Source organism: Oncorhynchus gorbuscha, linkage group LG12 (assembly GCF_021184085.1).
Source record: "Oncorhynchus gorbuscha isolate QuinsamMale2020 ecotype Even-year linkage group LG12, OgorEven_v1.0, whole genome shotgun sequence".
NCBI classification, from domain to species: domain Eukaryota; kingdom Metazoa; phylum Chordata; class Actinopteri; order Salmoniformes; family Salmonidae; genus Oncorhynchus; species Oncorhynchus gorbuscha.
Window position 1 is genome coordinate 29,727,275 of NC_060184.1, and position 27,418 is coordinate 29,754,692.

The following is a 27,418-nucleotide window of genomic DNA, read 5'->3' on the forward strand; positions in this document are numbered from 1 at the left end:
CTGCCTTCTGTTCATTAAACTTACCTTCTGCACCTGCTTCCTGACTCCAACCGTTTATGTTAATTAAGCCATTAAATATAGCAATCACTATCATTATTTCAATATTCCGTCTGTCTAATCACATACACAGTCCTTCGGGTCCGTAGATCTATGATCTCCTTCCTAACTTAACCCAACATTCTGAAACCTATTAAGTGCTTATTTATTAGAACTGACCCTTAAGTCAATCTAAACCAGATTCTTAAGGGTTTTACCTCTAAGAAATACCATAAACAGGAAATATCTTACGATCTAGATTTCCAAATAAATGAAAATTTACCAAATGATGTTATTTTACTTAGGAAATACCTTAAGTATGGAATATCACAATTTCCTTCCCAAATCTTGGTCTTGCAACTTTGATGGTCTTGCAAATTTACCAAACACTAAAATATTACATTTAAATGAGCCTGCAAATTTTACCCAATTTTGTAAATTAATAGGGCACCGAGCTGGTAGCATGACTAGGTAACAGACAACTCCTTTTGTAAGGATTTTTAATAAGGTCCCTCGATTAGTAGTTTGGCCAAGGATTGTATGGGTCAAAGCTGAGAAATATGGGTCAACTTCTTCTTGAACCGCTTTCATCCGGGTCACAGCACTAGATTGTTGAGGAATCAGGCAGAACTCATTAATCAGCAATAAGAGTTTTATTCAAGCAATTTGCAGGTAAGTTTACACTCAGGATAACACCGGAGAGAAACTTAAAATGTACAGAATCGCAGAGTATACACCTACACAAAACTGCTTTCCCTCCCTTAAAGCATTAGACCAAAAATAACAGGTTCTAACCAGTTCTCACAGCCTACAGTGCAGTCAAAGTATTCAGACCCCTTGATTTTTTTCCACATTTTGTTAGGTTACAGCCTTATTCTAAAATTGGTTAAATTGTTGTTTTATCCTGCATCAATCGACACACAATACCCCTTAATGACAAAGTAAAAACATGTTTTTTATAAATTTGAGCAAATTTAATTATTTTTATTTTTAATTACATTTGCATAAGTATTCAGACCCTTTATTAAACCTTTGCTGAAGCACCTTTGGCAGCGATTACAGCTTCTAGTCTTCTTGGGTATGACACTACAAGCCTGGCACAACTATATTTTAGGAGTTTCTCCCATTCTTCTCTGCAGAGCCTCTCAAGCTCTGTCAGGTTGGTCGGGGAGCGTTGCTGCGCAGCTATTTTCAGGTCTCTTCAGAGATGTTCGATCAAGTTCTAGTCTAGGCTCTGGCTGGGCCACTCAAGGACATTCAGAGAATTGTCCTGAAACCACTCATGAGCGCTCTGGAGCAGTTTTTCATCAAGGATCTCTCTCTGTACTTTGTTCCGTTCATCTTTCCCTCGATCCTGACTAGTCTCCCAGACCCTGCTGCTGAAAAACATCCCCACAGCATGATGCTGCCACCATGCTTCACTGTAGGGATGGTGCCAGGTTTCCTCCAGACATGACGCTTGGCATTCAGGCCAAAGAGTTCAATCTTGGTTTCATCAGACCAGAGCATCATGTTTCTCATAGTCTGAGAGGCTTTAGGCAAACTAAGTTGGCTGTCATGTGCCTTTTACTGAGGAGTGGCTTCCACCTGGCCACTCTACCATAAAGGCCTGATTGGTGGACTGCTGCAGAGATTGTTGTCCTGGAAGGTTCTCCCATCTCCACAGAGGAACTCTGGAGCTCTGTCAAAGTGACTATCGGGTTCTTGGTCACCTCTCTGACCAAGGCCCTTCTGCACCGATTTGATCAGTTTGGCCGGGCGGCCAGCTCTAGGAAGAATCTTGGTGGTTCCAAACGTCTTCCATTTAAGAATGAAGGCCCTTGTGTTTTTGGGGACCTTCAATGCTGCAGACATCTTTTGGTACCCTTCCCCGGATCTGTGCCTCGGGCACAATCCTGTCTCTGAGCTCTACGGACAATTCCTTCGACCTCATGGCTTGGGCTTTGCTCTGACATGCACTGTCAACTGTGGGACCTTATAGAGACCAGTATGTGCAATTGCAAATAATGTCCAATCCATTGAATTTACCACAGGTGGACTCTAATTTAAGTTGTAGAAACATCTCAAGGATGTTCAATGGAAACCGGATGCACCTGAGCTCAATTTCGAGTCTTATAGCAAAGGGTCTGAATACTTATGTAAAAAAAAAAAATGTTTTTGCTTTGTCATTTTGGGGTATTGTGTGTAGATTTAAAAAAAACAGGTTTATTCATTACTGTTTTTTAATCTCATGAATAGCCTTGCTTCTAAAACTTGATGCTGTGCCCCAGCCTCCAGCCTCTCTGATCACCGCCCAACCACCAGCTCCAAAGGCAAGTGCTTAATTAGCCATTTTTGACGACCCTCCCACTCTGTCTGCTGAATTCTTTCACTTTGCTATTTTCCTGAATAGAATGTCGGTGGGAGGAGCCGGAAGGTCATCAGCCGTTCATTGATGAGACAATCTCCATGCAGACACACTTGTGTTTTGGTTGTGGCATTTTGTGGCTTGTTTATTTTGGCACCTCAACACCCCTCATTATCACCATCTATGTACGCAACCACTCACTCACACACCATTGTTAATTGTATATGTTTTACTTTAGTTAAGGAATGACACTTTATCTTCACGTTGGCTCCCTCTTTGTTTTCGGGCTACGAGCTGGTTCGTGACACATTTAAAAGTGTATTTGTCATTGTTTAATGTTGGAGAGTGCTAAGATATTAGTGTATCATAAACATTTATACAGCCAGGACAATCGGCAGAGGGGATTACCCCTTTGGGAATAAGTAATCCCATGCTGCAGGCCTGCAGTGGAGATGGCACCTCCAGCATAGACATGGTTAAAGACTTGCCTGTGTTTGGGAGGGAAGTGTTTGCTACCCATGGATTATCTGCAAATGCCAATAGAGGTACTTTAGCAAAGCTGACCCTTGATGAGAGAAAAGTCTAACTGATAATTGGTAAGGGAAACATTTAGATCCTAATGCAGCAATAAGTTATTTCCAGTGGCAAAACCCATTTAACTCAAATGTTTTACTTTGACCCGTTTGGATTTGTAAAAATTGTGCAAAACAAGTTTCCAGATAAACCATCCCCCCCCCATCCCCCGAAAAATGAATCCGAGCAGCACTGAGGGAGAAGATGAACGATATAGGTTTATATACAGTGCCTTGCGAAAGTATTCGCCCCCCTTGAACTTTGCGACCTTTTGCCACATTTCAGGCTTCAAACATAAAGATATAAAACTGTATTTTTTGTGAAGAATCAACAAGTGGGACTCTGCGCTTTTAACTGACCTCTGCGCCTATCACAGTGCAGGTGCATTTATACGGAGACTTGATTACACACAGGTGGATTGTATTTATCATCATTAGTCATTTAGGTCAACATTACATCATTCAGAGATCCTCACTGAACTTCTGGAGAGAATTTGCTGCACTGAAAGTAAAGGGGCTGAATAATTTTGCACGCCCAATTTTTCAGTTTTTGATTTGTTAAAAAAGTTTGAAATATCCAATAAATGTCGTTCCACTTCATGATTGTGTCCCACTTGTTGTTGATTCTTCACAAAAAAATACAGTTTTGTATCTTTATGTTTGAAGCCTGAAATGTGGCAAAAGGTCGCAAAGTTCAAGGGGGCCGAATACTTTCGCAAAGCACTGTACCTTCTTGTCAATGTTTTAATATACACTTTTCTTCTCTGTTTGATAAAAGAACGCTTATTGGGCAACATTTCCTTTAACCCCAAATGACCCCTTATTCAGTTCTAAACTCAGCAAAAAAAGAAACATCCTCTCACTGTCAACTGCGTTTATTTTCAGCAAATTTAACATGTGTAAATATTTGTATGAACATCACAAGATTCAACAATTGAAAGACAAACTGAACAAGTTCCACAGACATGTGACTAACAGAAATGGAATAATGTGTCCCTGAGCAAAAGGAGGGTCAAAATCAAAAGTAATAGTCAGTCTCTGGTGTGGCCACCAGCTGCATTAAGTACTGCTCCTCCTCATGGACTGCACCAGATTTACCAGTTCTTGCTGTGAGATGTTACCCCACTCTTCCACCAAGGCACCTGCAAGTTCCCGGACATTTCTGCGGGGAATGGCCCTAACACTCACCCTCCGATCTAACAAATCCCAGACGTGCTCAATGGGATTGAGATCCGGGCTCTTCGCTGGCCATGGCAGAACACTGACATTCCTGTCTTGCAGGAAATCACGCACAGAATGAGCAGTATGGCTGGTGGCATTGTCATGCTGGAGAGTCATGTCAGGATGAGCCTGCAGGAAGGGTACCACATGAGGGAGGAGGTCTTCCCTGTAACGCACAGTGTTGAGATTGCCTGCAATGACAACAAGCTCAGTCCGATGATGCTGTGACACACTGCCCCAGACCATAACGGATCCTCCACCTCGATCCTTGTCCTCCAGCTGGTCCACATGAACGGTTGATTCAACTCCCTGATTCTCTCAGCTCTCTTCTTAGCAGCCGACTTGATGTCGGACCACTTCTTTTTTACAGCGTCACTGCCCCTTGCCATACCCCTGACGGCAGAGACACTCGGCCACTCTCACCCATCCTCTCTTTTTCATCTCGCAGTGACCACACAGTTATCGAGTTTCCCCAACAGCAACCATTTCCTGGCTGCTATTTTCCTCCATCAATTCAAGCTCTTGTTTACTTAAGTTTTTTTATTGTGCTTTCCTTGGTTATCCATTTTTTGTTTTGATATAGCTAACATAAGTCTGGTGGCTATAATGTGTGAAAAATAACGTTTTTTTGTGTGTATAGAGTTTGCAGCCAATTTAAAAAAAGGTATTCGAGACAAAGCAAAAAAATGATTGTAATAAAATGGAAATATCAACATTAATATAGAGCCAAATCCTATCACATAGGCTTATTTATTGGTTTCAAGAACGTCACTAATGTCAATGCCACAAGATATTTACAAAGTTCTGACATTTTGCACTTGAGAAATAGCAACTTTGCTAAACTTTCTTCATAATTCCACGATAAATAAACCCTTGTTTTATACGCTAATGAAAGCAATTAAATGTTTAACTCAAACTTCATCTGAAAGTTTCAGAGTTTACTATTTGAAACTCAACATGTTTTAGAACTCATTTCAATACGAAATATGCTAACATGATTGCTTTTGCTAACTAAATCGGTGCATAGCGGCTCATTTTAAGACGCCATTTAAGCAGTTTGTAAGAAGATATTTGAGAAGTTCGTAAGAAAATCAATCTTAGTTTATGTGAAATTACTCAACACCTTAAGATTTCATGATTTTCGCTATGAACTTATCAAATATGGTTATAGTTAAGCAAAGTTGCTATTCCTCAAGTGCAATTCCTCTATCTTATTGAACTTTTTGTTTTGTTTTTTTGAGTAAGAAGTGTTTTGTGAATCTCTCGACCCAGCTCTCCAAACGTTAATGTCAATACGTTCAGTACTCACCAAAATATGGAGTTTCGTAGAGCATCTGTTATCATTACTGCCCTTATGTACTTCCAAAAAAGGTCTAAGTAAACATGTAATCAATGATCTTTCGGGATACTGTACTGCTGCTGGATCAGCCGACCTGCGTGGTAGTAATTCGTTATTTTATTCGAGGTGCAGAAGGTGGATTTGGTGAACTGAATGTATTTCAATTATGTAACAACATTCCAATCTTGTTTAGCATTGTCTAGTCGTCCATGCTTCCACTATTTGTATGCCTTTGCGTCACTTTCAATTGGGGACTTTTATTTTGAAGTCAACCCGCAAATTACACTATTGTTGCTAATCGTGGTGAGCTTCTCAAACGCGCCGGCCACAGGCATAACTGGTCTGGATTATTTTGTGTCAAGTAGCTACCAACCTAAATCAGACTCCCCTCCTCCGATCTAACTACACATTTTGTATTCCAACGACTTTTCAACTGAACTGGAGTTTATCGTATTTCCTATATTTTGTCTGTGAAAGCTACCTACAGTAGAGAAAGAGACTCCATCTTGCATGTGATTTGGAGGGCGGCTAGCTAGCCAAACTAGTTTGTGTCAGACGTACTATGGCGAAAGATCTAAAAACGATGTTCGTACGGTGTTGTGGGTATTTGCAAGATCCGCACCATGTAGCATCATTTCAAAAGCTATGTGGTGTCCATGGCTCATTCCCAGTCAAACTGAGCAGGAAAGAATGGGAAAATGATTTGTTTGTTAACGGTGCCTGCGTGAAACGCCACCAGGACCAAAGTGGAAACGGCGAGGGACATGTTGGCGGACAGCAAATCGAAGGTCCTCTGCAAAGAAAAAGCGTAACTGCCGGAGAACATAACGACTGTTCAAACAAGCTGCAACATGGAACAGCTCTGGTGTCTGGGATAGGGGAGACACCCGAAAAACAGACGGTTTCCCATGAGGGAAACAGACAAAGTAGCGGCTGTAGATTGACTGGGAAGTCATCCAAAGCTGTTGAGAGTGACGGCGAGAATGGGGACTCTAGTGGAAGGGTCAAACCTCTTCGCAGGAACTCACTGACTGGGGATGTAGGCCAGGAGTTTATTATTCAGAATAAGTTCCTATTCTACCTTTTCACATTCGGGTCCGAGCTTGGTAACGAGATGTTCTTCATTGTTTTCTTCCCCTTCCTAATTTGGAATGTAGATGCTTTTGTCAGCCGGCGAATCCTTGTGGTCTGGATTTGGAATCTTTTCCTCGGCCAATCTACCAAAGACATTGTCCGCTGGACGCGACCAGCATCTCCGCCTGTGGTTAAAGTGGAGGTGTTTTACAACTCAGAGTACAGTATGCCATCAACGCATGCCATGTCCGGGACCGCCATCCCGTTCTCTCTCTTCCTACTCACGTATGGACGCTGGCAGGTAGGCTAAGCATCAAACCTAGCCTATGATCACAATTTAGTATTTTGGGATTCTGATGTGGTATTGACAGTTGAACTAAACTCATTAAACATTTACCCACCTCATTCTAAAGGCACTGTAAATCTATTCAAAATTTTATCCCAACGCCCACACATTCGGACTGAGCATTTAAGTGGCTCAGGGAAATAAATTATGACCAAATATATTTGAGTTATATAGAAAAATACACAGTGATTTTTAAAAATGAATAAAGTGATGATTTTTAAAAAATGACTGCATGATGGCTTTAGAATTTCATTACGTTTTGTAATGGAGTGGCAACGGGATACAGCGTTAATGTATCCCAATTTGCCCAGGCTAAAAAAAATAAGGTTTATTTCTGCGCATGTGCATGATTTAAAGAAAAATTGTTGCTGGGTGCTCGGCGGCGACGCCCCCTTCCTTCATCGCCTTTGTCTGTACGTTTGGGTCTTTGCGTGTCAAAAAAAGATACACGTCAAATAACGCAGTTCTATTATACAATGTTGTGTGTAATAAATTTGCACGTGCAATCCAAGCGCCACCACTACTGTCAGTAGCACTGTCAAAGCTGTACAAAAAAGTCTGCAAACACCGGCCACCAACGATGTGTTTACTGTACCGCGTTGGTAATAAAGCATGCTTTATTCCACAGCACCAATACAACCAGCCTGAAAACAATGACCAGTAGAAACTGCAGTCATTTTCATTATTCTTGACAAGGATTCCGGCTAAATCATTGCTAGTGGAATTTGCGGTTTGTTTTCAAAATAAAAGTACATCGTTGAAAGCGATGCATAAAGTTACAATTGGTGGAATTGTGCCATATTTAGACTAGGTAATGTTGAACACGGTTGGAATGTGAAGCAATGAAATGGGGTATCAGTCTACTCTGTGACAGCCAACAGAACACAACTGTGAAAAGTTTACGCAAATATTAGTGTTGTAGCTCTGGAAATCACCTTCCCAGTCAGCCTATTGTGTGTATTGACATTCATAGTGCACTGTAAAGCTTTACCTAAGGATTGGAGATCAGTGAAATGGGGTATCAATTCTACTCAATACCCAATATATCTTTTCCCAACGTCCTCCTCAGTTATCAGACTCCAAAACATCCACACAGTATTGTTTTTCCTCTGGAATAGTGTTCAATACACATAGGTTGACAAGAACTGTGGCTCAATTCACAATTGTTTCAGGGTCCCGCAATAAGAGCTACGATGCTAATGTTCTCTGGGTGTTGCTGACTAGACTGATCCCCCCCCCCATGCCATTGATCCACAATCCATAGGTAAGGCTGTACAATGAAATAAATATGCCCACAATGCAATTCTAAAGCATCATACATCCAGTGTGATTTCAACAGATTTTTGTCAAATTAACAAATTATTTTCTTGTTTTTCTATAACATTCCAACCTCGTTTAGCATGAGTTATTCAGTTATGGCATAATTATACCATTTGTATTAATTTGCATCACTGTCAAATACATACTTTTATTTTGAAGACCAACCTCAAAGTCCACTATTGCGGCTAATCCTTCTTGTGGCTAGCTTCACATAGATGTGTCCGACCACCATTAATCAAATAAGAACTGTCTTATAAATTAGGGTTATTTTAGACGATGACACCTAGCTATATAGTTAGCTAGTTAACTATAGCAACTGAAACAGATTAAGTCGTTTTGCTATGTTTTTGGGGAAGACCATTCCATGAGCAAGCTAGCTCTTTTTTTGACCAGCACTGTAGGTGCGCGAGACAACTTTACCAGCATCATAGCATACGTATCGACGAGTCGTTGTTACTTATGAAATACGAGTGATACTGTAATCACTGTGAAATAACTACGCAAAAAAATGACCGCTTTAAATTATTATTTGACATGTATCTTTTTTGACACGCAAAGACCCAAACAGCTTTCCATAGTTCGCTGGTGTAGCCTTCAACATTTATGGAATGCCGTAGTTTCAGATTCTCGCAATAAGAGCTACGATGCTAAACTTCTCTGGGTGTCATTGAGTAGACTGATACCCCCATGTCGTCATCCACAATCCATAGGTAAGGCTGTACAGTGAAATAAGTGTGCCCCCAATGCAATTCTAAAGTCTAATGCATCAAGTGTGATTTCACATTTTTGTCAAATTGTCTTTTGTTGAATGTATATAACTTTCCAACCTCGTTTAGCATGATTTATTCAATTACGGCATAATTCCACTATTTGTAGTCCTTTGCTTCACTGTCAACAACAGACATTTTTCACTAGTGTGATTAATCCTTATTGTGGCTAGCTTTACATAGGTGGGTCCGACCACCGTTAATCAAATAAGAACTGTTTTATAAATTAGGGGTATTTTAGATAGTTAGCAAGCAAACTATAGGTACTGAAACAGATTATACTGTTTAGCTATGTTTCGGGGAAATAATATTGTTTGCTTCCATGAGCTTGCTAGCTTTTTTTTAAACGTCTGACTTCAACTGTATATTTTTGGGAATGTTCGTTCAAATCGCTGCGGAATTAATTTTTTATTTCCGCTGTTCAGAAACGTGTTCAGCTGCATTAGAAAAATGAATATGTGCCTAAAATAATACATGCCCATAATGTGATCTGTATGCTTAGATTTAAGAAAGAGGTTTCCAGAGGGGCGAAACTCCGTAGCCACTGCCTATTCATAAAAAAAAAAACGGAATGTCTAGAATGAGCTTTATGGCACATTTACATAACACTGTCAAATTCTATGGCAGCCATGTTAGCTCCTCATTAACATTACATGGGGAATATTTAAACAATGCTTTAACTGAATGTTTAGAATTGGAACAATATTATAAAAGTTGGCTTAACTCTCTAAATATATGGCTCTGGGTACACTTACCCATAGGATATTAAAAATCAGCTTTTCTGTGTCGGAATGGTTTGGGGGTACCCCAACAACAGAATGCGTGGGTGTATACGGTCATTAAAGGGGAACTGCACCTGCTTATTTGGCCTCGTTTTTTAGCTTGCTCCTCAAATGCTGGATGCCATGACAGAAGCCAACTCTGAGTTGGCGTGGGGGTGTGATTTGATATGTGTGTTTTTTGGGTGTGTCCACCACCAAGACACCCATCTGTCTGATCCTTGCTCACAGAGTGCAAACCAGCTGTGTAACGTGAGCCCCAGAGGTGGGGGAGGAGAGGGACACAACAGCCAGAATGACAGAGGGATTCATGTGATGTGGTTTTATAACAATTCACAGCACATTTAACATTTGCGGGACATGTTTTTTCGGCAATCCCAAAGTTGTCTGTCTGACCGCCTGAACCATTCCAACCGCGCCTCACTTCTCTGTTGGGTCCTGCGGTGATGTAGGGCTCGATTGTGAACACAAGGTTAGGTAGAGGGTACCTAGCTAGAAAATGTTAGTTAGCTCAAGTGTGGCTTACAGCTAGCTAGCTAGACAAGAAGATCCATGGTCTCTCCCGGTGAAATTGGTTTTGAAAATGTGTCTCAATACTCTCACCACTTGAGTGTTGTACATAAAGATCACTGTAAACAGTAGTGTCGTTGCAAGGGATTTATTATAGTTAGCTAACTATATGGAAAACAGTGTTTGTCTTCTCATTCTGCAGGAAAAATCTGGCTGACTGCCGACAGTTGTCACTGCAGCGCAAGTGAAAACTACTTAAAAATCCAGGCACCATTTTTTTCCCCCGTACTGGATCAAATGTAAAACATGAAATAGTTCCGATTGTGGTCTCAACATTACAATATCATGCATGGAGCTCAGAGATCTGTGAAATTGTGCAATTTAATCATAACTTTGAACCTTTTTCAAATGTTTTTATTTAACTGGGCAAGTCAGTTAAGAACAAATTTTTATTTGCAATTTATGGAATTTTCCAATTATTCCAAAGGAGCATGTTGACAGTTGATCATGCCCCTCTTAGTGTTATATCAATGATCCCAAATCTATTCTGACCAAAGTATTATTGCAGATCATTTCATGATGTACTTAGATGTTGTATAAAGGTAAACAAAATAGGGAAACCTGTCACCTTTTAAACATTGCTTAGGCCCAACTCTACATCCTTGCCTCCTTTCATTCAGGTTGGTTGCTCAAATTAGCTACTTTTCCAGTGAAAAGAGTGAAACATTTGTGGCTGCTTACTATTGCACAATAGCCTGCTTTTTAATGCTGTATGCTCACTGCTTGTACATTAGCCCCAACAGCCCTCCCCCATATCCTAGCAAGCAATCTTACTGGTTCAGTCGTATCAGGAGAGATGTGTTGTGATGCCCTCTTAATGGGAAAAGTAAGAGTGGCTAATCTCAGAACCAATACGACTGAACATGTGTGATAAGAGAGAGAACAGGCTGTTTCATTATCCCTTGTGTAACTGAGCCACAGACTCAGTTCAGCAGATTTAAAGAGTGTTGATCCAGCGAAAAGAAGCATCTCCCTGCAGTTTTGGGTGAACTGTAGCCTAGTAGCCTAGTCCATGTGATTGGATGTCCAGGCTTCTGTCACAGCCTATCCCCACCATGACATTTCACTCATGACATTGTCATTGGCAATCATCAGAATAACGCCTTCTACTCCTCTCCATTTTTATGGTTTGATATTATCCGTTTAGTTGACCAATGAGCACAGAAATGGATGCAATTTGCTAAGCCTATTTGGTCGAAATATAGCAAGACATTTGCGTCGATTTCTGATTTACAGTAGGACGGTTTCAGTATCATCTAGGCCCAGAATTGCCAACTCCAGTCCTTGGGGGCCTGATTGGTGTCACTTTTCCCCCAGCCCCAGCTTACACTGCAATAATCAACTAATCATAATCTTCAGTTTAGAATGGAATTAGTTTAATCAGCTATGTTTGCTAGGGATTGGGAAAAGGTGTGACACCACTCCGGCCAGTAAAAAGCATATTATAGCCTGCTTGGAGTTTGCTAAAAGGCTCTGACCATGAGAAACAAGATTCTCTGGTCTGATGAAACCAAGATTGAAGTCTTTGGCCTGAATGCCAGGTGTCACGTCTGGAGGAAATCTGGCACCATCCTGGTGGCAGCATCATGCTGTGGGGATGTTTTTCAGCAGCAGAGACTGGGAGATTAGTCAGGATCGAGACAAAGATGAACGGCGCAAAGTACAGAGAGATCTTTGACGAAAACCTGCTCCAGAGCGCTCAGACTGGGGCTAAGGTTCACCTTCCGACAGGACAACAACCCTAAGCACACAGCCAAGACAACGTAGGAGTAGCTTCGGGACAAGTATATATGCCATTTAGCAGACGCTTTGGATAAAGTCTCGAACAGTTCTGGAGAGACCTGAAAATAGCTGTGCAGCGACGCTCCCCATCCAACCTGACAGAGCTTGAGCGGATCTGCAATGAAGAATGGGAGAAACTACCCAAATACAGGTGTGCCAAGCTTGTAGCGTCATAACCAAGAAGAATTGAGGCAGTAAATTACTCCGTAAAAAGAAAGGGTCTGAATCCTATCTTTTTATATATTTTTTTGCAAACATTTCTAAAAAACGATTTCATCAATTTAAGAATAAGGCATTAACGTAACAAAATGTGGAAAAAGTCTAGGGATCTGAATACTTTCTGAATGCACTGTATTGAAGGAGGGTAATTCGTTCCTCCCCAAAGCCCCCAAAAGGTTTGACAACCATTCCCTATTATGGATCGCCCCCATGCCAGTCAATTTAGATCTGTCCCTAACCATACTCAATAAACATCTTAACGTTACAAACATCTTACCATCCTTCTGCCAAATAATCTTTCTATGGATTACAGTGGGGCTCTGCCTATAAATCTATACCAAATCACTAAAATATTTGATTCATTTCAGAATCTGTTTTTCTTGAAGGGGAACGGAGACAAAAGCAAAGACCTCTTGGGGAAAATCTGCCTTGTCTATGGCATTAAAATTCACGGTTCATTGTTAATCTGTCCATCAAACATCTGGGTAGGCCTATTCTGATACTTGAAGAGTCTCATTACTGTACCTTTTTGACAATGGGGCTATTCAATCCTGACCCTCGAAGGCATTGTACAACTTGTTTTCTTTTCTTCCTTGTGGTTAGTCTCATAGGTTAATAAATGACTTTCTGTGATTGGCCTGATAGTTCTCCCAACTGGTTTCACCATAGACATTAAAACCAGTAGATAGTCATAGCGTTGATGTCATCCACATATTCCTATGTAAAACTCCCAGTGGAGCATGAAACCGGGAATTATTAGAATTTGAAGCTCACCATACTGCTGAATGGCACCAAAAAATCACTAAGGATCATGGTGAAAATGGCCATAACTAGCAAAGGATCATGGTCGATATAGTCGTTTTCATCCTGCCTGAAAGCCTCGTAGCTTGTCAGCCCTTGATTGGTCTATGTCAGCACGTGTGACGACAGGTCGCAGGTCTGAATCAGTCTGATTTAATGAATAGCCTAGCCAAATGAATAACCAATAGGCCTATTGCTGTGGCCCTCCAGGACTGTAATTGAATAGCTTTTTACACACTTGAGATAGAACACACTGTACCTGTGACTGATTGGTATTCAGCTTGTTAAGCACAGCTAATATGTATAGGCTGAAGTTTTTAAATCATGAATGTGAACTATAGTAACCCCCTCCCCTTTTTTCCCCCCCGTTTGTTGCTCTTGCTCACAGTACCCTTTCCTGTTTGGCTTGAGTCTGGCCATCTGCTGGAGTTTCCTCGTCTGTGTAAGCAGAGTCTACATGGGCATGCACTCTGTCCTGGTAAGTCAATAGTATTTTAGACCAAACAAGAACCTTTTCTTGAAATATGAGGGGGTAAAACATGCATTCTAAGAAATGTTTATACATTTGTTGTTGAAGACATTCAAGGTTAACCTGCAATCCAAACCGAATCCATGCTCCGTTTCACGGTAGTTCCACCTCGTGGTTTCCGTCTTGCCATGCCTTCATCGAAACACCTTATTCTAAAATAGGATCTCCATGTTAAAATCAATCTACTTTCACCCCTGCTTGTTCAATACAGTTAATGATAGCCGATTTGATTGATTTTCCAAGTTTTTAGGATCTGTTTTTTCAAGATGAGTGATGTAGAGAATTGTCCTACCCATCGGGTTTCTCACTACACCCCCATCCATATACCATGTCTTGAAATAGGCAGACTTTCCAGACCTCAAAGCATTCCCAGAAGGCATGGATTTTTCACTCATTATTAGTTTAACACTTAAAAGAAAAATCTACCCAAAACCACTACTATAATTGACAGTGTTAAATAACGCTGTCAGAACAATAATTGTTGTGAACAAATGTTTCATTTTGTCATTATAATAAGGTTGGTAGCAACATGAAAATCGTTGTGGAAATCTGTTGCAACTCGAGTCGACTACAAAAGCGACAATGCAATGCTCTCTATGGGGTAGCTGTAACTACACACAATAATACTAAAGTCAATATCAGCATGTGGAGTAACAGTTTAAGGTGATTTTTACAACTATCAACTTACGAGTCTACAATCTCACAATGTTCAACCTGCAGATTGATGTGCCTCAGAGTGGAGCCCCCCCCATTTAAAAATTTTTAAATAACATTATAGGATTTTAGTTTGTGGTCCAAAAATCACCAGGAATTCAGCTATAAATTACTTTCATTTAGGAAATCTGTTCAAATATTCTCACAAATAAAAAAGAGACGTGATCATGTCCCAATGTAATCAAGGTATGAAATGATTTGTATTTGAAAATGACAATCTCTTAGTTGTGGTCATTTTGCAGAGTACAAATTATTATAATTATTTTCCGGCCTCCCGACCATCCGGACTGACAAAAATCAGCCCATGGCGGGATCTAGTTGCCTACCCCTGCTCTACAGCTTGATAATATGCTCAATCAAAGTTTAAGTTGAATTTCCTAGGCTTGTCTTAATATTATGGCTTAGATCCCGCTAACGGGATTGATATGACAGCCAGTGAAAGTGCAGGGTGCCAAATTACACCATTTTAAAGACAAATTTGTTGTTAATCTCACCACTGTATCTGATTTCAAAAAGGCTTTACGACGAAAGTACACCAAATGATTGTTAGGTCTGCACCTAGTCACAGAAAAACACAGCCATTTTTCCAGCCAAAGAGAAGAGTCACAAAAAGCAGAAATAAAGAAAATTAATCACTAACCTTTGATCTTCATCAGATGACACTCATAGGACTTTATTACTCAATAAATGTGTGTTTTGTTCGATAAAGTTCATATTTATATCCAAAAAGTATCAGTTTACATTGGCGTGTTATGTTCAGTAATGTTTTGCTTCCAAAAAATCAGCCGATTTTGCAGAGAGCCACATCAATTTACAGAAATACTCATTATAAATGTTGATGAAAATACAAGTGTTATGCATGGAACTTTAGATACACTTCTCCTTAATGCAACCGCTGTGTCAGATTTCAAAAAAGCTTTACCGAAAAAGAACAACATGCAATAATCTGAGTACAGCGCTAAGACACAAAAACAAGCCATACAGATATCCACCATGTTGTACAGTCAACAGAAGTCAGAAATACCATTTAAAAATATTCACATACCTTTGATCTTCATCAGAATGCACTCCCAGTAATCCCAGTTCCACGAATGTTTGATTTTGTTCGATAAAGTCCATTTATGTCCAAATACCTCCTTTTTCTTTGCGCGATTAGTACACAATCCAAACTCACGAGGCGCGGGCAAGTCCAGGCGAAAGTTCAGACAAAGTAATGTTCGTAGAAACATGTCAAACGAAGCATAGATTCAGCCTTTAGGATGTTTTTATCAGAAATCTTCAATAATGTTTCAACCGGAGAATTCCTTTGTCTGTCTGTAGAAATGCAATAGAACGCAGCTAACTCTCACGTGAGCGCGCGTGATCAGCTCATGGCACTCTGCCAGACCCCGGACTCAATCAGCTCTCATTTCCCCCTCCTTCACAGTAGAAGCCTCAAACAGGGTTCTAAAGACTGTTGACATCTAGTGGAAGCCTTAGGAAGTGCAATATGACCCCATAGACACTGTATAGTCAATGACATGGAAAACTACAAACCTCAGATTTCCCACTTCCTGGTTGGATTTTTTTCTCAGGTTTTTGCCTGCCAAATGAGTTGTGTTATACTCACAGACATCATTCAAACAGTTTTAGAAACTTCAGAGTTTTCTATCCAATACTCTGCATATATTAGCAACTGGGCCTGAGTAGCAGGCAGTTTACTCTGGGCACCTTATTCATCCATTCATCCTTATTCATCCAAGCTACTCAATACTGCCCCCATCCACGTCAATCACCACCTTCCGGAGACACCTGAAACCCCACCTCTTTAAGGAATACCTAGGATAGGATAAGCAATCCCTCTCACCCCCACCCCCCTTTAAGATTTAGATGCACTATTGTAAAGTAACTGTTCCACTGGATGTCATAAGGTGAATGCACCAATTTGTAAGTCGCTCTGGATAAGAGCGTCTGCTAAATGACTTAAATGTAAATTATGTAGATTCATCTTGGCCTCTGTTTCACCAGCCTTTTCCCCAACATTTAGTTTCTCACTACAACAAATGTTGTATAATGGAAATGCAGAAATAATGTCATTGAAACAAGTCTGGTGCTTCATGCTATAAATGACCCAATTTTCTAGTTCTGTGGCCGGAAAAGAAATGGGTGGGCTGTCGGTTGATCCTAATGCTTTGACTGGACAGAGCTCAGCTTCATCTCAGTTAACTCGCTTTGTATTGCACGACAAGTTCCACTTGCACGTTTTGCTCAGATCATTTTAGATTGGTGCTGCCAACTGGGTATATGATTAATCAGTTGGCGAGGATGTTTGCCAGCAAGCTAATAATGTGTATAATATCTAACAAGCGGCATGAGCGTAGGAAAACAACAGGATAAAACGTTGATGCTGATTTCTGACTGAGTTGACAGCAAACTTACATGTCTGCTGCTAGTTTTGAGAACTCACACACACCTCTTCTGCTCCTGCAGCTTGTGGTCTATAAAGCTGCAGAGAGATGATTTTAAGTAGGCCTAGGTTATTGACTACAACCAATTTTAAAACATGTTATAACACTTCCGTTTATCATCATTAGGGGTCCTAGCAACCAAGGTTAAAATAAGTGATGGGCATTTTGAGTCTTTTCAGTGAGGTGGATCATTCGACACTTTGTCAGTAGGATATCCGGTTTTTCCAAATCAGTCCATCTTGTGACATTTTGACTTCTGAGGTAAAAATGAAAGTCCTTGTGCACACCTATCACTGAAATTGTTCAGTGGAGTTCATGCTTAACCCATTCGTGTGTGTGTGCACGTCTTTCCAAAGGTAATAAGGTCAAAGTTCAGTTGAGGGCCAACCTCACCATGTCTTATCTGGGATTTTATTTTATTTTTTCCACCCTGACACTTTGTTTCATATTCAACATCATGACATGGCTCTTGCACAATGTTTACTCTTATCTGTAAAGAACCTTGAACGTTTTCTGAACATCTCTATAGCTTGATAAGATGCTCAATTAAAAAGTTGAATTACTGAGGCTAGGCCTAACCTAAATCATATAGTAGTGCCTCTTTCACAATCCTTTGCCCCAACATTTAGTTTTCAATCAAAAATATTTTGTATAATGGAAATGTAGCATGAAGTTCATTATTGTAAAGTGATTATGTGTTTGCCGAGTACTCTGAAAAAACAATTATCATAATGGATATGGAGAATTTTCCAGATGCAATTATAATACACGTGTATTTTTATTATTATTATTCCCGATCGGAAAATATATGTTCAGCTGCCAGCACACATCTTTCTCTTGTTGTCAAACAAGTCTGAGGTGGTGCCTGCTCTAAATGCTCAATTGGCTAGTTCTTCTGTCTATAAAGAAATGGGCGGGCTGTAGGTGGATTCTACTGCTACAATTGGATAGAGCGCAGCTGTATCTCTGTTAACTCGCACTTCATTGCATGAACATTTCTCATGTTCTGCTCCGATTATTTAGATTGATGCTGCCAACTGGTTATATGGTCAATCGGTTGACGAGGACATTTTCCAACATGCTAATAATGTGTATATTTAATTGATAATGCCAGAGAAGCTGTAGTTTGGAGGATATATTGGCATGGGTGTTCATCATGGGATGGCAAACCTTGCCAATATATCCTCCAAACCATGGCTTCTGGGGCATTATACACTTTCATACAACGTACCAACCTATTGAAATAATGATTGACATATTTCCATTTAACATTATTTTGATTTAATTTATCCATACTATTTCATCCTTCCATGAGGATCTAGTCCCGAGGTTGCTACCCAAGCCAAATGCCGAACTAGCTGCATTTTGTTTTTCGATTGACAGCTCTTTACATACAGTGCCTTCAAAGTATTCACAACACTTGTTTCACATTTTGTTGTTGCAGTCTGAATAAAACATTTATTAAATGTAGATTTTGTATCACTGATCTATTCTCCATTCTTCATGCCTTGGCTGTGCGAGTAAATAAAATATTAGTCCCATCGGTGTGAGCTGCACAATTTACATGGTCACCTCACTCAAAACACCCTATTTTTTAGGAGGCTAAACCCATGATTTGGTCAAACAGTAAAATACACTATCCTCATTTCTTTAACGAAAGTGTCTGCGTGCCCCTGTAGGCTACCTGTTGTGCTGGGGTCTGCTACTGTGTTGAGCCACTCTCCTTTCCCGGGGGAAATAAACGCTCTGGGGAAAATAGTGTTCTGATTGTGTAACATTTTAAAATCCTATTGTGGGGAAGACAAAGCTATCCCGTTGTTATAGTTGAATAAAGAAGGTTATCAGCTTTCTGTAGGTATAATTTGTATTTCTCAGCTCTTAATTTTGAGCTCAATAGCAACTATTTTACAACCAAGATATTTGGTATGGCTTTGAGATACGGAGCATGCAACATGCACTTTGGCCATTGCGATTGCATAGGCCTCATTGGGCGCTAGGCTACAACGACAATGTTTTTTGGGACATAAAAAAATGTTTTTGTCTGTTCAACTGTCTGACACATTTGGTGAATAAACATGGTTTGAGCTTTTCATAGTTGTCTGTTAGTTTTTAGTCTGTTAGGTTCTAAATAACAGAGTAAAAACTAACAACCACAAACCCACAGGTGCCTTATTGCCATTATAAACTGTTTACCAACCTAATTAGAGCAGTATATATACAAGTTTTGTCATATCAAGGCTGTCAGCCAATCAGCATTCAGGGCTCTGATAATTTTTTATAAAGCACTGTGAATGGATTTATAAGATACAAAAAAAAAAAAAGATATATATATATAAAAAAGATATATATATATTTATATATATATATATTGCGTGACTATAAGAAAAATCATGTGCAGTTCCACCAGGGGAAAATGTTAGTCTGGAGCCCTGACCTAATAGCTTTTTCATTGAGTCATAAAAGTGCATTGAAATGAGTTGGGTGTGTGGCTACATGGAGACAAGTTAGACCTCTCATTCAAACCCATGTCATTGTTTTGTCTGATGTTGCACATGCCCCAAATGTTCCATGTATACCATAAAACTTCAATTAATAGCCTGGGCGTTTATTTGTTTAAATCATTGAACACAACAGGTGATTTTTAGTGACAGGCTACTATTTGAGAAAGGTACAGTGGGGCAAAAAAGTATTTAGTCTGCCACCAATTGTGCAAGTTCTCCCACTTAAAAAGATGAGAGAGAGGCCTGTTATTTTCATCATAGGTACACTTCAACTATGACAGACAAAATGAGGGGGGGAAATCCAGAAAATCACATTGTAGGATTTTATGAATTTATTTGCAAATGATGGTGGAAAATAAGTATTTGGTCACCTACAAACAAGCAAGATTTCTGGCTCTCACAGACCTGTAACTTCTTCTTTAAGAGGCTCCTCTGTCATCCACTCCACACCTGTATTAATGGCACCTGTTTGAAGTTGTTATCAGTATAAAAGACACCTGTCCACAACCTCAAACAGTCACACTCCAAACTCCACTATGGCCAAGACCAAAGAGCTGTCAAAGGACACCAGAAACAAAATTGTAGACCAAAGAGCTGTCAGGGGGGACCTAGTGAATGACCTGCAGAGAGCTGGGACCAAAGTAACAAAGCCTACCATCAGTAACACACTACGCCGCCAGGGACTCCAATCCTGCAGTGCCAGACGTGTCCCCCTGCTTAAGCCAGTACATGTCCAGGCCCGTCTGAAGTTTGCTAGAGAGCATTTGGATGATCCAGAAGAAGATTGGGAGAATGTCATATGGTCTGATGAAAGCAAAATATAACTTTTTGGTAAAAACTCATCTCGTTGTGTTTGGAGGACAAAGAATGCTGAGTTGCATCCAAAGAACACCATACCTACTGTGAAGCATGGGGGTGGAAACATCATGCTTTGGGGCTGTTTTTCTGCAAAGGGACAAGGACAACTGATCCATGTAAAGGAAAGAATGAATGGGGCCATGTATCGTGAGATTTTGAGTGAAAACCTCCTTCCATCACCAAGGGCATTGAAGATGAAACGTGGCTGGGTCTTTCAGCATGACAATGATCCCAAACACACTGCCTGGGCAATGAAGGAGTGGCTTCGTAAGAAGCATTTCAAGGTCCTGGAGTGGCCTAGCCAGTCTCCAGATCTCAACCCCATAGAAAATCTTTGGAGGGAGTTGAAAGTCTGTGTTGCCCAGCAACAGCCCCAAAACATCACTGCTCTAGAGGAAATCTGCATGGAGGAATGGGCCAAAATACCAGCGACAGTGTGTGAAACCTTGTGAAGACTTTACAGAAAACATTTGACCTCTTGTCATTGCCAACAAAGGGTATATAACAAAGTATTGAGAAACTTTTTTTATTGACCAAATACTTATTTTCCACCATAATTTTCAAATAAATTCCTTAAATCCTAAAATGTGATTTTCTTGATTTTACTTCCTCATTTTGTCTGTCATAGTTGAAGTGTACCTATGATGAAGATTACAGGCCTCTCATCTTTTTAATTGGGAGAACTTGCACAATTGGTGGCTGACTAAATACTTTTTTGCCCCACTATCTATTTCCTTAATGCACAAAGCTTTTACTAATTTGCATAGTTAATTGTTTAATTCCAGCATTCACTTCCAGTATTTTCATACATTTCTTTATTTTGTCTAAGTTGCCAAAAAAATAAATACTTTTCCTTGACAGAATAATTATTTTCATTAGACTGCGTTTTCGTACCGGTTTTGTACTTGCCAGTTAGCTAGCAGTTAATGTTGCTGTTAGCAGCCAATGCCTAGAAGTTTCCTACTGGTGATTGAAAATGGATGGATGCCATAATTTTTTAAGTCATTACGGAATATAACAAATCAAACATTAACCTCATAAACATTTCATGGTAATCTGGTAAACAATTCATTTTGACCCAGCGTTTATTTGAAACGAGCGTTTATTTGCTGAAATGTGTGTCATTGCCGAGCTATTAAAAGGGACAGTTGGCTATTTGAGACTCAGCATTTTGTTGAATTTTTAAGGTATTGTTATTATGTTATAGAACGTATTGAGTATTTACAGATTTTGTTATCAACAAATTCTGGGGAAAATGTCAATGTAGAATGCACAGAAAGTCAAGTGTAATGTTTGGATTCAGTCTTATCAGATGGACTGTTGTGTTGATTATGCTTTTCATATTTCTTCTGTAAGAAACATGTCCTATCCATATAGGCCAATTCCCAGAAGTATAATAGGGTTAATTGTTACATAGTTCAAATATGTTGTAGACAAAATAATGAAAAGGGATGTATGCTAGCCACAATAAACATAAAAGATTTGTAGGCTATTTCAACACGTACATTGAATGTTGTTCGCTTTTTGCTTGACTTGAAAAACTCGTGACTCGACTCGATCACCATCCGGTTGACTACTTTCAAATGGTGGCCGCCCTCAAAGGCAGTGTCCATGCTAAAACGGGTTATATCCATGATGGTTCCTCTATTTATCTCCGATATAAAGTTGTTTGTTTGGGTAAGTTTCCAAAATGCCACGTGCCCCCCCGGATGTCTGGACCATTCTTGATACACACAGGAAACTGTTGATCATGAAAAACGTTGCAGTTCCTGGCACTACCATACCCTGTTCAAAGGCACTTGAATATTTAGTTGTTGTTCCCTATTCACCCTCTGAATAGCACACACAATCCATGTCTCAAGGCAAATAAAATCCTTCTTTGTATTTAACAAGTGACATCAATAAGGGATCACAGCTTTCACCTACTTTCACTTGGTCAATCTGTCATGTAAAGAGCATATTTTGTACACTCAGTGTATATCAGTGCATTTCTATCAACCTAACCATTACGAAAATTCTATTAGATCAAATAAGCCTCATTGGCAATGAGAAAAAAAAGTGTCCAAATTCGACACTCATTGACCTCCATACAAAAATTCCTCACTTCATGGGCTATTTTTCGTGAACAATCCTCTCTGGTATAAATTATAATGGATTTATATATTTTCCACAATCTGCCTTTTTTCTGGCCTGCAAATTGATTTTGACATGGATTTTTTTTTTATTGTGCAGCCCTCTGTTGAATTTCAAAATCCCAATGTGGCCCTTGAGCCAAAAGGTTTGCTTAAGGGTGAAAAAAACAAAACAATCTGTCTATGGTCTGCGGGGGCCCTCTAGCGTCCAGGGGCCCATTTTTCAGTCAATCAGTCCAAAGTTGACTGAAGAGGATGTGGATTACTTAAGACAGCTGCGTTCAGGTTTTGGGATCATTGCAAGTTTGCAAACTTGATTTTCTGGTTAAAATCCCTTCATTGTATTTCAGATGACTTAATGTCTTTGAGGGAAAGATCAGGGACAATTGAACGGCTAATGACGTTATTTAAATATATTTTGTCTTGTAATCTCTCACCAAATAGAAAGTAGAGTAAAATGGTGTTTGAACTATTTTGTTGTCATGTCATTTGAACATGGATTTTTTATTTTATGCACAGATTAATAGTAGTAGTTGAGAAATAATTCTAGATCCTGTGTGTGTTAAGAGTATAAGGGTGCTTCCAAGGTTGTTGGGTTTCTATCCGTCAGAAAAATCACAATCTATCCATCAACCATGGGCCCCCTCCTTGTTTTTTTTAATGACCAATCCCTTTTACCAAAGAGCACCTTTTAATGACATAGACCTACTATTGTGTACTCTAGCAGCACTTCCCTTCTTTTTTCCACAAGTTATCCATCAACTAATTGAAGATGTAGTTGTGTTTTTCCCAATAGTGTCTCCCCACCACACTGCTGCATTGACATGTGTTTAATGTATTTTGGTTTCAAAGCACCCTAATATCCTTTGCAATCTCTGTTTTACAGGAGGTCATCACTGGCTTTCTATACAGCCTGCTGATCCTGGCCGTCTTCCAATCAACGTTGGACCAGATTGACAGTTTCTACCTGACGAGCCACCATGCACCACTAGTCATTGTCATCCTGCACGTAGGCTTAGGCTTCCTGGCGTTCACCCTGGACACATGGAGCACCTCACGGGGTGACACAGCGCAGGCTCTGGGTACTGGGGCCGGGGCTGCCCTGGCCTCCCACCTCAACCACCAGCTGGGCCTGCTGGCTGACCCACCACTTTCCTCCCTGCCCCTGGCACTGCCCCCCCTGAGTGCTGCCCTATTGGCCCGCTCCCTGCTGCGCCTACTGCTTGGGGTGGTAGTCCTGCTTGCCACCCGGGCTGCAATGAAAGCAGCCACCATTCCGCTGGCCTGCCGGGTGTTTGGGCTGCCAGCTGGTGATGTACGGCAGGCACGGCAGCACATGGAAGTTGAGCTATCTTACCGCTACATCGTCTATGGCACTGTGAGCTTCAGCTGCGTCTGTCTGGTTCCCCTCCTCTTCAGCTACCTGAACCTCTCCTGAACAGACTCGATAATCTGCTAATCAACCTCCACCCCTTGTGCTTAAACAGTACATATGTACAGCAGAGACATGGCCACATGCCTATTATATTATGGTGACCGGGAGACAAAAAAACATGTCAACTCTAAACATGTCCACCAACTTTTTTGGGAGGGGTTGTCTTTTTCATCTCTGTCACCAGTTGTCATGTTGTCAGTCTGTGCTATTAAAAGTAAGCCCAGCTAGCACATAACGTTCTGAGAACCATATGTTTCTTAGAGCTTGGTGAGAGTGTGGTTGTCTCATGGTTATTTTGCATACAACCTTCCCACAAGTTTCTGGGAATGGCGCATGATAGTTGCTTGGCTTTGAAACATTCTCAGCACATTTAAGGAACTTGATGTCCTGAGATATTTCATTACTATAACAGAAAGTTTCCCAAAAGTTCAAACATGGTTACATTTAAATTTTAGTAAAGTTTTAGGAATGTTCTCCAACTGGTTTGACATTGGTTATGTTCTCAAATAGTAGGAATTTCAGTACTTCAGCATTACGTTTCCTCATGGTTCTGTTTAAAGCAATGTTCTCAAACTGTTCTAGAAAAAAAATACATTCTGTTCTCAGCGTGAACAGCATCTTTTAAGTGTGTTCAGGCCCTCTAATTGGCCACACCTGATCTTAACGAGTGTTTGTTTCCTTTGAAATGGGTTCAGTTTGAATAGACTAAAATGAACAGCGTTGTATGAGTTTAAAAAAAACATTGCATGCTAGCTCCATCCTGGTGGCGTAGTGGACTAATTCAATGGCTAGAAAACACAGATCATAGGTTTGAATCTCATTGATGCCATGTCACAAAAAATACATATGTTTGCATGATTTAATGCCTACGCAAATTAATGTCCATGTGTTCTTCCTGTGCTCAGAGTTCAAAACAGTTAAACTAAGCTGGCAGTGTTATTAAAAATCTTACTGAAACATGTTCTTAGAATGTTATTTAAGTTCAAATCAGAATGTTAATAAAACCTCCTGGAAAACCTTCAGGGAATCGTAGTAAAATGTTCTCAGAACCTCTACTACCTAAAAATGTTCACTTCTGTTCTCAGAATGTTTAAGAAATGTTGTGTTTTACTGGTCAGGAAATGTATGGCTTCATTCCCAGAACCAATAGGAAACCAAAAACGTGTGTTCCCACAACTTCCAATGAACCAAATGTGCTAGCTGGGAGGTGTTTGTTTTATATCAGCCAAAATCCATCTCCTCTTGATTACGCTCTGCTCCCAACAGAAGACCCTTTAATAGAAACACAGATACTGGCCCCAGTTTTTTTCAAAACATTTAAGCCAGATCAAAACGATCCTGTGTTCAATTCTGCTCCCCGTTCAGATGTCGTCCCTCATTTTTGTATGTAGTTTTATGAAGAAACTGAAGCAAATCTCTAATATATCACATGTGCTACAACAAAGATCATGTTATATGAGCCCATGAGATTTGGGTCAACTTTTTAAAAAAAATGTGTGTATCTTTCTAAAAATTAAGGGGAACAAATTTGATTGTGGAAACAGGAATGAGACAAAATATCCCCTCTGTTCCGTACAGGCCCTTATCCTGCTCACTACATCAATATTATTTACCCTTGAAACAATAAACTGGACTCAATTCCAACCCCTACAAGTGCAGTTTGATGTCATTTCAGTTACCATTTTCACTTGAATATATATTTTTGTTCATAGGAACATACCACAAAAATGTCACCTTACCATTTGAGAGAGACCATGCCCCTCCTGGATGTTTTTTTCCCTCAGAAATATGTGAGATTTGCAACTTGCAAGTGGAAGGATATTATACTCACTGTGATCTCAAGGCATGATTATTGGGGCATTAATCTGATGTAATTACAATGGCTGTGTTTACACACAAGGCCTAATAAGATGTTTTTATTTCATATTCAATCCTTTTTGTTTGACTGTCCACATTGCACATACACATTGACCCTGCCTTTGAAATAGCACACAGACACTGATTATTTAGTGTCACTGTTCCTTTCTATCGTTTGTTGTTTTGTTTTTTTCTCTGCTATGTCTTTATCTAAACCTCTTTGGTCTTATTTATAATGTAGACTACTGTAACAGTTTTGCGATATCTCTGACGGGCTGACATGCTTGCAACCAAGATCAGTGTTTGTTCCTATCTTGACACTGAGAATGACACACAAAAAAATCAGTTGAGAGCAAAACAATCTGAACGTCCAGACTCCGGTCACATGCAGAGCATTGGAAATGTATAGGATTTTAGTACCACTGCAGAGCATTGGACATGTATAGGATTGTAGTACCACATACAAATGTGGTACTAAATTGGAACTCAAAAGGTCAGGGACCTCGTTTATAAAACATTATTTTGCACGTATTTGATTGTACATTTAGCTTACGATGAAATCCACAACAGATTATTTAAAAACCTTCAAATGTGCGTACCTCTAAGTTAGCAACAGACCATGCTTACAACTGTATTCCAAGCAAGACGTCATTTCGCTCCTTTGGACAAATGGAGGTGAATGCCATAGGTTAACTGTAAGGACGTTGATCTAAGGATTTGTGGTCTACGAATAAATATTATTATTATTATGGTTATATTAAGACAAACAGGAAAATCAAATTGTTGTCCACTTCATGAAACAATTTGGTGAGATGGTGAAAGCACAGTATGGGAAAATGATGTTTATTTTTATCGTAATAGTATTGCAAGATAATTCTTGTCTGTTCTTACATGACAAGCTTAAATCTGTAGGGCCAAATGCAACCAATATTGGCCACCATATTACCACAAGGTGATCTCTCGTTAAACCATCAATTCACACTAAGGTCACCCGCACAGGGATCTCAAATGCTTTCAACATTTCCTGATCGTTTAAAGTCGAGCTTTGAGCTCGGTCGGTGTGATGTTAGTCTGGTCGGTGTGATGTTAGTCTGCTTTCGCCCCAAAATGGTTTCATTTTTTTCTCGACGGTATTATTTGTGGTATACACCTGGTCATTGAGCAGACCAAGCGCAGATGTACCTATTTGACAATCATTCTGTACAACTGAAATAAACTATTTCCTCGTTTTCCATGCAAAATCTACTGTTGCAAGTTACCCTACACATTTTACGAATGGAAAACTCATGTGTACATACTTTAACATCTCCAATTCATGTAATTATTTAACAACAAATTGTCTTAATACTGTATGGGCATTTCTTATCAAGAGGATGAATTAAAATATCCCAGAACTGTCCACCTCTAAAATGTGTAATTAAATCAAGACAGTCACAATTGAGTTAATATAATCTGTTTTCATTAAATTGTTGTCAAATAAAGTTGTCAGATGACTTTTTAAATTCTAATTATGTTGATGAAATATTCTTACAATGAATTACCAGCTTTGCAATTTTCAATGTTCCTAATGGGTACATTTTTCATTGGGGTTGAGAGTAGAGAACCTAGACGACACTGTCTGGTATCAAACTGACTTGACACGATAACAACGGGAGATAAACTAACATACAGTTGAAGTCGGAAGTTTACATACACTTAGGTTGGTGTCTTTAACTCGTTTTTCAACCAATCCACAAATTTCTTAACAAACTACAGTTTTGGCAAGTCGGTTA

The 27,418-nt window shown here is 39.8% G+C and overlaps 1 protein-coding gene across 3 annotated transcripts; it reads left to right on the forward strand.

Moving 5' to 3' along the window:
• The first annotated feature begins 5,795 nt into the window (after window positions 1–5,795).
• On the forward strand, window positions 5,796–27,154 carry LOC123990853 (sphingosine-1-phosphate phosphatase 1-like). Of its 3 annotated transcripts, XM_046291780.1 has the most exons (4): window positions 6,415–6,554; window positions 6,673–6,890; window positions 13,562–13,651; window positions 23,241–27,154. In XM_046291780.1, exons 2-4 carry the CDS (start codon window positions 6,816–6,818, stop codon window positions 23,790–23,792), a joined length of 717 nt encoding a protein of 238 aa, XP_046147736.1. In that variant the 5' UTR covers window positions 6,415–6,554; window positions 6,673–6,815; the 3' UTR covers window positions 23,793–27,154. The 3 variants fall into 3 exon arrangements, with proteins under 3 accessions (XP_046147735.1, XP_046147736.1, XP_046147737.1); XM_046291779.1 differs by having other exon boundaries at window positions 5,796–6,890; XM_046291781.1 differs by lacking the exons at window positions 6,415–6,554; window positions 6,673–6,890 and adding an exon at window positions 8,463–8,965.
• The last annotated feature ends 264 nt before the right edge of the window (window positions 27,155–27,418 follow it).

What these genes read in the sequence shown, in the direction of transcription:
- LOC123990853 (XM_046291779.1), top strand. Translation starts at nt 6,078, where the DNA reads ATGGCGAAAGATCTAAAAACGATGTTCGTACGGTGTTGTGGGTATTTG. An exon ending in TCACGTATGGACGCTGGCAG is followed by an intron (nt 6,891 to 13,561) that starts GTAGGCTAAGCA and finishes TCTTGCTCACAG; the next exon opens with TACCCTTTCCTGTTTGGCTT. An exon ending in TGGGCATGCACTCTGTCCTG is followed by an intron (nt 13,652 to 23,240) that starts GTAAGTCAATAG and finishes TCTGTTTTACAG; the next exon opens with GAGGTCATCACTGGCTTTCT.